General features: G+C 40.8%; 1 protein-coding gene and 1 pseudogene across 1 annotated transcript; both read right to left on the bottom strand.

Moving 5' to 3' along the window:
• Positions 1-527: 527 nt before the first annotated feature.
• On the bottom strand, positions 528-5,634 carry LOC135607129 (zinc finger CCCH domain-containing protein 6-like; annotated as a pseudogene).
• Positions 5,635-6,859: 1,225 nt separating this feature from the next.
• Positions 6,860-9,328, bottom strand: LOC103977713 (bidirectional sugar transporter SWEET14). The gene is made up of 6 exons (XM_009393301.3): positions 9,200-9,328; positions 8,825-8,861; positions 8,422-8,629; positions 7,812-7,973; positions 7,261-7,380; positions 6,860-7,189 (listed from the first exon to the last, which is right to left on the bottom strand). Exons 1-6 carry the CDS (start codon positions 9,249-9,251, stop codon positions 6,980-6,982), a joined length of 789 nt encoding a protein of 262 aa, XP_009391576.1. The 5' UTR covers positions 9,252-9,328; the 3' UTR covers positions 6,860-6,979.
• Between the last annotated feature and the right edge of the window lie 1,045 nt (positions 9,329-10,373).

The following is a 10,373-nucleotide window of genomic DNA, read 5'->3' as shown; positions in this document are numbered from 1 at the left end:
TAAATTATTTAAATACTGCTAATAAAAATACTTCAGATCAAAATTAACTGAAAAGGCTGTGAATTTTTCCAATGAAAACAATTAAATTAAAGTGACCAGTATCTCATTATGGTAATGTACCTTGTCTCAAGATGTTGCGATCATAAAGAACATTTGATCTCTAATATTCTGCTTGGAAGAACTACGAAAAGGTACAAGTACAACAAATTGGACGATTGCTTGATGAAAAACTCCAGCAGCCTTTACGAATACAGATTAGTTTTGAAGACCAGAATCCGGTAGCCTGCTCTCCAGAGAACTATACAATGTAAGGCGGAAGAGATGAGATTATAAATTGAAGTGAAGCGAAGTGGTGGAGGAGATGAGCCATGAACCTGGTATCCATTTTGATCTGAAGTTATCAAAGCTGATACTGATAAAGTAGGCAGATCTATTTGGCTTCTCAATTTTGCTGAATAACTCTATTTATTAAGGAGATGAAACATCAAACTTTTTAGGTTTTTGCATTCTATGTTGACCATACTTTATTGTGTATAAACTTGAGCTAAGGTAGACTGTGAACAAGAGGAGTGCTCAAAAGTGGGATACACCACTCATGTCAAGAGCAATGAAGAATGAGTTGCTTCAGTTTTACCTTGAACAAAAATCTAACCAATCAATTCAGATGTTCTCATCTTGAACTAGAGATAACATGAACAAGAATTGGGCTGCTGTTGATACTACTTGATGCAGAATTTTGAGGTTGAATGAGTGAGTGGGGAAGAAAACCCTTATTTGAAAAGATTGAACCAATGGAGCTGCTAGATCGGTTCTCAGTTGGGATCCTAAAAGAAACGCTCTTTGATAGAAATGAATTCGGGCCGTAGCTCTGAGGATGATGAGGAGGGGGCCAAGGTGGCTACTGAAAATCCAATAGGGTAAGGAACTGGCATGTCAGAGAGAGAAGATGCAGAAGAACTGTAGCTCACAGTTGAAATCGGATGGTCAAATTTGCATGTCTGTCCAAATTTGCATAATCCGTGCTGCATGTAGTAAGTGCAAGGTTGAGCTCCCTGTCACCAGATCCAGATTAAAAAGAATATTAATTCTCAGGGAGAAATAAGTGAAATTGATAAGACAACACAAAAATGTAAACTGATAGCTTAGTTACTCAATTAAGCAAATTATATATCAAAGAAACAAACACTCCATCTTTAAGCATATAAATACATTATTTTCAACAGATTATCAAGCCAATTTATACTTATATAATGTTTTACGCTATCGTGTGGTCCATTGAATCTATGTCAATATTTCCTTTCAACACTTCAAATCCTGCTTTGGTAATCAAATTTGTACTGCCTTGTTACACGTTCTATCATTTATGAGACTATTATGAAATACAGAATACTATAGACAACATAGAAGCTTATGACAGAGAAGGCCTGATTCAAGTAGTCAAGATTATGTTGTCCTAGTACAACCATAACATACTATCAGAAGTAATGCAATTTCATCGTCCTAGGATTTTTTTCATCCTCTTGAACCTCTCTTTCCTCCTGTATTTTATATAAATTCATTTGAGAGAACTATGTGATTTAGATGTGTAGTAGAATTACTGTGGCCATCAAAAAGAAGATACTGGGAATTACAACACATATTTACAAGATTATGCTGCAAAATTTACTTTCCCACTCATTAGCATGCATATATATTGTAACTTCAGATTTTGATTTAACGGCTGAGAGATCAACCAGGAAACCCTTTAGAGAATGTCACCACCAACAGTACAGGAAGTAGTATTTATGTAAATATGGGAAATTTATGGATCACTCTGTTCACTCCCTCAGTGTCTTTCTCTTGTACCCAATCCATCAGAAAGAGTTAATGGCTCCTGGCTACAGTTGGTCTTAACTGGTATTTGCAATGGGGAGGACACCACTCTTCAGGTTGCTAGGGATGGCAAGACTTGCCATGGCCCCAGCCTGTGACATATCTAATAACATTGGTCTCAATGTCATTCAGGTATGCTAGCGACAATGTCTGAAAGCACAGGCAACTCATGGATAGCAGCATCTCTATGTATAGGCCCTTGCCACCGTCATTTCTGCTACTTCAGATGGAGATTAAGAGAAAAACTAATTAGATCATGATCACTTGATCATACTGGCAAGTGTTAGAATGCAGCATGTCAATACTATGATATACCATCATGTAATTCTAGGAAAAATAAAAAAAATACCGATATGGGATCGGACCAGTACTTTTTAGTCATGACAGTCATTATGGAACCATTTGATTCATGGTATTACTCAACTCACTTGTGATTTGATGCATAAGACATATAGGGCTACCCAATATCGCACCTATCAAACTGAGGTCATATGCAGATGCATACCCCAAATGGAGAATCAAGCGATCAATTCATATGAAAGCCAGCTTAAAATTGGTGCTGCTAGTCTATGCCTTTTAATAACACAAGGATGGAGTGGATTCTCTTGACCTTCTTGATGTTCTCTTCATCTACCTGTATGGAACTAGTAACATATTGCATGTGGAAATTAAATTGGCCTTCAAGGCATTCTATGAATTGTTTCAATAATTTGTCACAAATATCAATGAAGTTAACCTCTTTTCAAGCCAAGTTATGCACTTAAGTAAACTAAAGTGAGAAGTACCTAAAAATTAATATAACCTATTCAACAATTACATAAGATCATTGCTGGATGATAAAATATTCCTGAAGTAACTCAAATATCCTCTAGGAAAATCATCAGTGAAAAAAATCATAATTAACAAAATACTTGAACTGGAAAAAATTAGATTCAATTAAAAGATCCAAAAATCTGGCCATTTCTTTTCCAGTCAGTTTTGACAAATTTGTCAGTTTTATCTGGAACAAACTAGATGTCATTGTAAGTTTTTATTTGCCTTTATAAGAAGTCTCAGTGTTAATTGATTGATCCTCATTTTTTGTGTATACACCATTAAACTCTTTCACTGGTTTTACTTCTTGAAACTGCTCTAATACTAGTAGACTAAGCTTACTTTAAAATGCTTACTTATTGAATTTATCCTACATCAATACTTCATCCATGTCTCTGAACAAAATCATGGTTTAGATATTAAACTACAAAACCTGCAAAATTGTTTCCCCTCAAATTTGCAATCAGAATTATAATCCCTCTGAATAGGCCTCTAAATAATGCTACCTTAGTTCTAAAATGCAGTACTATAGGTTATTCATTTTAACTAACGACAGCCCTAGAAGATGGAATCTATATAAAATGTCAATATAAATTTGGCATGCTAAGAATTAAAAAATTTCAATGTTTTGAGTCTTCATCTGACAACAGAGTCTGCAATGACTATATTTCAATGATGGGAGAAGATCCATATAACTGACTCCAAATAGTTGGAACACTATGACTATATTTCATGATATGAAAATAGTTGGAAGATCCATATAACTGTTGTTGTATTAACAGTTATAGCACACACAACTGTTATTGACTTTAATGTTCAAGAAGTAACCCATCAAAAGTTACAGGATTAAGAAAGTCACAGATCAACTTGCTATATTTCATGATATGAAAAATGTAAGAAGTGAAGATGAGTACCGGTCGAAGGGGGAGACCTAGAGCACTAAGAACAACATTCATCCTTGGGATTCTCCAATCTGGTGGATGATGGTATTTACACATGGCTCCATATTTACAATCCCCCGTCTTCATGTAGAACTGGCATTCAGGTTGGCCAGGTCTCTCAGGAAATTTGTTTTCCCTCTGGCTAGCAGTCAAAGTTCCAGCAGGTGACAAAGTAGGTGTTTGTGCTCCAGCCAAAGCTGGATTGGTTGAAGACGCCTGGTTCTGTACCCCATAGATTGGTCCTGGTTGAACTGTTTGTTGACCAGCAGGTGACACACTGGAGTTTACAGGTCCCTGGCTTGCATGTAAATGCCAAAAAATAAAACATCTGAAGTTAAACTCGTGTCCTCTGATATTATGGTCTTTAAAGCACTAATAGTTCTACAAACCGTATAAGGGTTCCAGCCCTGGACTGGAACGACTCCAGGAGAGAGCAGCATTGGAGCATAAGACCCTTGCAAATATGATCCAGGGAGCACTGAAGGTCTCGCAACTTGCCAGCCAGCATAAGGTGGATACTGATGAGGTGGAGGAACCGATGGATGCTGCACCGTTGGATAAAATGCTGATGCAGGAGAGGGCACAGAAGACCCACCAGGTTGTGGGTGATGGAATTTACAGGTAAAACCAAACTTGCACTGACCAGTCTTCATGTAGTAGGCACACTCTTTTTCCCCCTGCAGTTCAACAGTTACACAAACATTAGTAGCAACCTCAAGGCAGATAAATCATAAAAATATGTGATAATTAACTATAAATGAAGTGAATATATTAAGAATATCTAGAACAGAAAGTCTAACCGGTCGTAATGGATATCCACAATAATTTAGTGAGACTGGCTGTGCAGATCCACCTCCTTGTCTAGGGTGGTGATACTTGCAAGTAGAACCAAATTTGCAATTCCCAGTCCTCATATAGAACTATGGAAAAAAAAATTATATCATTAATATTAACAAAATAAAATTGTAGACCTCCAGCCAGACAAATTCCCTGATGCTTAAAATTCAGTTCAAAATCCTCATTCTGCATATTCTTGCACTTAATATCAATTCATGTAACCCCCTCTACTTTGACCAAAAACTATGCTAGATAAGGTAAAATACCTCGCACACAGGCTGATCGACTCGCTCTGGATACTCCATAGCTCCAGTCCTTCCTGCTCCGGTCATCTAAAAACAGTAAAAGATAGGTCAAATTTACCGAGACTAGTGCATATGGGTCATGTCAACCAAGGACATAAAATTCACACCTTGGAAAATTATCTAGTTAAAATTATGAACTTGGCACCATATAGTCATTCTTAACCAAAGCCACTAACCACTTCAAATGTAAGCAACAAAATCACATACATTAGCAGCAGACAAGGCACAAAACCTAAATGGGCAGAGTTAACCCTACTGGAAGCAGTGCAAATCAAACTTTGACAAAGCCCTTACTGCTCCACGGTCGCGGGGGTGATTGTAGCGGCACTTCTCCCCGTAGCTGCACGTTCCGGTACGCATGTAATAGGCACAATCCAGCTCTCCGGGCCTCTCCGGGTACTGCAGAGTGCCGCCACTACCGCCGCCACTGCCTAAGCCCAATCTCCACATGGACTCTATCAGCACATAAAAGGCACAAATAATTAATCTTTCCATCATCCTAATTTTCATCGCAAACTCACGCCAGGAACCTGAAAGCCAATCAACCCGACAATACAGAAGAAAGGGGAATAATGACAAACGAACCAAATAGTTTACCTTCGAGGCCGGTGTCCGGGTCGGGGCGAGCGCCACCCGGCGCGGGGCCACGTCCATACAGCTCCATAAACGTGAATCGCCGGCGGTGGTGGGGGCCGGCGGGGGAGAGGGGTTTCTGGAACGTTCCGGAACGTTCTACAGTGGCGCGATCGGGCTGGATTCGGAGAAGCGGGAGGAACTCGAACCTCGGTGTCGATTCTGATCGGATCGCTACTATCCTTCTGCTCAATCCTCTCTTCGGCCCTCCTCTCTCTCTCTCTCTCTCGCCTTTCTACGCCCTGTTCTCGATGCTCTGCTTACCTCCGATCTCTCTCTCCCCGGTCTTTTTCTGGGTGCGTTTCGGTTTATATACATGCCCAAGAAAAAGGTCGTCGTATTTATTAATTGTCCCCTTAATAAATAACTTAAAACCCTCATTCCCGATTCTGCCACTGTGAATCATCCTGGAATTACGAAATCATCACTCAAAGGAACAGCAACGCTTTCCATGCTCATACACGGCGTCCCCGCTCAGTTACCCGCTATATCGGTAGAGTCGAAGATAGCCCATACATGTGGGCCCCACCTTCACAAGCCCAGTTATTATACAAGAGTACGTGGAGAACGGGTAACAAAAGGCATTTTGGGGACCCACTGCCGTCCGGCACCGATGCGTGCCGCTAGAGAATCGTCTTGTTGGAAGGACACGCGTCCATTGTGGAATCTCTTTTCACTGATCGGTCCTGATTGAAGCGAAACAGCGGATCGGAGGTGCCACGCGACGGGGAGGTGTGTCGGCGGGTGCGAGCTCGTCAGTGGCGTTCTGGTAATTTGGGCCAGGAGGTGGTGGAGTGGCAGGCCAGTCGTTTGGGGAACTGTTGGGGGTATTTTCGTCGCTTGAGATGTTCGAATGGCACCGCAGTGGCAGGTACGGACGCGGGACGCGTGACGGTGTGGGGCAGCCAATGGGAGACGAACACGTTGGTACCCCGGCGGATTCTCTGGTGCGGGCTCGGATCACGATAGGATGGTCCCCGTAAATCGACGGCTGCGATTAGCTCCAAAAGCAGGCTTTACATAATAGAAAAAGAAAAAGGTGCGCGTTAAAAGGCTTGAGAGATGACGAGTGGGTGCGTCCGAACCCGAGTATGCGTAAAAAGAATCCTTTTTCTAATCTTTCGAAGATGCGAAATTTCCACCATAAGCGTGCTAACAAAAGAAAAGAAATCTCTTACCCATACCCTTTTGTGACTTACCCGCGTCACCATCACGCGTTGATAGAGGCTTCTACGGACGGGTCCCGCATTTCGTTTAAGTCAGTTTGACGAACCCGAATCCGCTATGACGATCGCACCCCACGTGGGCCAGGCTTTGCATGATGCACAAGATCTACGTGGATCACGTGTGCCTCGAGATGCGTGCGCTGTCTGTTTGACGCTTCTCATGTGCATTACAAGACAACGAACCGCCTCTAAGCTTCCATTTGATAACCAGCACATACGAAGGTTCATTGAGGAATTCAAAGCTACGACAATACCACGTAGATAGATCTTTTATTCTACCCAGTAGACAAAGAGACACAAATATATGAAATGCGTCTGCCAATGGAAATAAACTACATAATCTCCCGTAACGCTACACTTCAATCACCGATGTGAACTCGCAGACCACCGGCTGTGGAACGCCCTTCTTCTCCGGGAGTTCAACGACAGAGTCCAGTGTTGCTGCTGCAGGCATGGCCTCTGCGTTGAGTTTTGGCTTTGTTTCGGCCTTCTTAGAGTTGACGTACATGAAGTAGATGATGATTTGGGCGATGCCGAACATGAAGCCCACAACGTTTGGAAGCTGAAACAAGGTTGAGGATATTAAACGGTGAGCTGATTCGACCAGTGATTGAGTAAGAGGTAGGAACTCACTGCTACGAATAGATCGCCCAGAAGAATTCCGTAGCTGAACCATGCAACTGCAGATAGCGTGAGGAAGAAGGAGAGTGAGAATGGCATGTACTCCACGCTTTTAGTTCGTATCACCAGCCTCTGCAGGACATCAAATGCCATGTCAATGAGTCTTCACATACCGTTGTTTGTCATACTGCATTAGCCTGCTCATGAGCGATGCTGGGCTTTGCATGCTACTTCTATAAGTTTGAAGAAGTAGCACTCATCGATCTAAAATATATAGAAAGTTTGAAGAACTAATCTAACCTCAGAAATCAAATGAAACTTGTATCATGTTCAGCTAGAAATCCGGAAGAAAGCTAGCACAAATCACCTACTTTGTCATATATATAATGTATATATGGGCATGATTTTTCAGCACTTTATATTCTGTATAAAGTCATAATTATAAGTTTTAAGCTGATATTATCGGTGTTTTGGATCAATTTTTTTCTGTTCTATTCATTTCTGTGGTCTTTTTTAGAAAAGTCACTTATAATTTTGCTGCATTTAGTTGAATCTCAGCTTACTATAATGCTCAGAGGAGCCGCGAATACGCTGACTGCAAAGGAGGCACATATCCATCCAGTAACATCGATTCGCCTTTTTCCCTTGACAAATAGGGTGGTGAAGAGGACTAAAGATCCATAGATCCCCACATTGACCAAGGATATTAACTTCAGTGTGAAAGCCTGTATAGAAGAAGGAAAATAAGATGTTTTTGTTCAGTGATCAAACATGTTTGCTTTACTTCTAAAGAACTGATTCAGAAAGAATTCAATTCCTGTTTATTGGTAGGTAACTATACAAAGCAAAATTGAAGCAATTGACTGCATTAGCCATAGTGATGTTATGTAGTCAATTAAGGAGAATGATTATCCAATTAAAATTGGCGTTTGTGATATTAAGAGAGTGGAGATACTAATCTTTCCTACTTCCATTTTTTTTCCTATTTATATTTGGATAACTTGAAATTTTTTCTTTTTGTTATTTAGAAGCATATATTTTGGGTCCAGTTGCAGACAGAATCTGCATCTACTTTAGATCAATCATTGTGTGAGGAGCATAGAAAGACTGCCTGTGAAGATACATAGCTGTGTGTCATGTGCCAGGCGTATATGTGAGACAGAAAAAGATTACCCTGGGTTTCTTGGAAGCATAGATTAGGTATATTGTGAGATAGATCATTTCAATTATGCAAGCTCCAGTGTTGATGGTGAGCAGCAGCACATCTAGAGTGAGGAGCCCATAGAAAACCCACAGCATGGCACTGAACAAGGCCACCACATATGGCACTGAATCAAATGACTCTGTTGATTTCTTCTTGTAGATCCTGTAAAATGTTGGCCTTCACCAACATCAACAAAGCCAGAAAGAAAGGATTAATGCATTGTTCCTAGAAAAGAAATATTAAAAAGTAGTATAAGTGAGCAGTGGAGGGGTTGATGATTGAGTTCGATTTGGAGTGTGCAGCTCTGAAACTTCAAATGTGTTTGCAGAAACTATCTATGAATCAAGAACATAAATGTTGAGAGCAGCTTACACAGGGGCCAAAACCACCAGAAATGATATGATGTTACCTGTGGAAGGAGAACAGAAACAAAAGAAAAAGGTCATTCCTTTTCTCATGTTGATCAGCATGTCAATCACATCAAAGAAATCTTGAGGATGATATAAAACATTTTGATAACTTTACATTACATTTGCATGAAGATAAAGCCTAGAGACTGCGTAATATTACTTTTCTGCTCTCAAATATATAAGAAGAGGTTACTGACATCATAAAGTGAGATTAAAAAGTTGGCACTTTAAGCTTGCAAATCATAGAATGCATTCTGGCAAATAAAACAAAAGATTCTTTGGTGGCAGTAGCCAGAGCAGCAGCAGCTGAAGGATGAGGAAGAGGAAGAGGCAGCACCTAAGAGGCCAGCTGCTGTAGCAAAAGGGTTCACAATGGTGATGACCAGCATCTTTAAGGCAAGAGGAGGAGTCACTTCACTTCTCCTGCTCTTCAAGTTAGAGAACAGAGGAAGCTTGAATGCAGCTCAGCAGCATCACCTGGCTCTGTTTATATATAGCTTGTAAAGGCAGCCATGGACATGATTAGTGTGATAATTAATTGTGAGATCCATATTGTTGGCACAAATCTTGGACATGATTAGTGGCCTGATCAGCTTACCTGTCCTTCATACTGGTTGAATCAAATGCTACCTAGAAACAGCATAAACTCTTTCTTATTGCACAAAAAATTTGAAGATTTTCCATAAGAAAAAGAAGAGCTTCATCAATTTAACCTTCTAAAATTAGGTTTAATATTATTTTAATTTGCCTAAGGCATGAGACACCCAACTCCGTCACACAAGTTGCATAGATATAGATATTTCTTGGATATGAAAACTTGGACATAGATATAGATATAGAAAGGAAGTAAACATCCATCCAAAACAAACGAATCATGATTTTTGTTACACAAATGTAGATAGATTTAACCCCAAAAGTACGTGAACGCATGGAGTTCTTCCTCGGCGTTATGGAAACGTCATGCATCATCATCACATGAACACAGAGAGAGAGAGAGAGAGAGATTCTACCTCTCCACGAGTCTCAAAGCATTTTCATGGCCCGACCGTCACACCTCTTCCTCGTTGTGACGCCATGATTGGTGCTCTCCTCCCCGAGCCAATGGCGAAACCTCGTCAACTCTAAGCCGCCATTGAAGCTCCATGTAGGAGGGGCACTAAGGACGAACACCGCCCCCCGCGGCCCCCCGACCCCCATAAACTAGATCTCGGATCGAGTGTGGCTTTTGAATTTGGGAGCTCAACCGATGAATATGTAAACCATATCTTCTTCCTTCCACTGCAGCAATCTTTATGAGCATGCTCAGGTCAAGAACAGAGGCCGAAGCAGGCACAAGACAGGTGTGCAGCACTAGGAGAGGTGAAGGATTGGAGCTGCTTATAATAGCCTTGTGATACGAAGTGGGTTAGGCACATCATCGCATTAATTTGAGTTGGATAATCTCGCAAAGGTTAGATGAAGCATGCAAAGGACGACAAGTACGTAGTAGATTACATTCATGCTTCTACTTT

The sequence above is a fragment of the Musa acuminata genome, chromosome BXJ2-3 (genome assembly GCF_036884655.1).
Source record: "Musa acuminata AAA Group cultivar baxijiao chromosome BXJ2-3, Cavendish_Baxijiao_AAA, whole genome shotgun sequence".
NCBI classification, from domain to species: domain Eukaryota; kingdom Viridiplantae; phylum Streptophyta; class Magnoliopsida; order Zingiberales; family Musaceae; genus Musa; species Musa acuminata.
The sequence above is the reverse complement of the archived record's forward strand: the minus strand, read 5'-3'. Positions and strand labels throughout refer to the sequence as shown.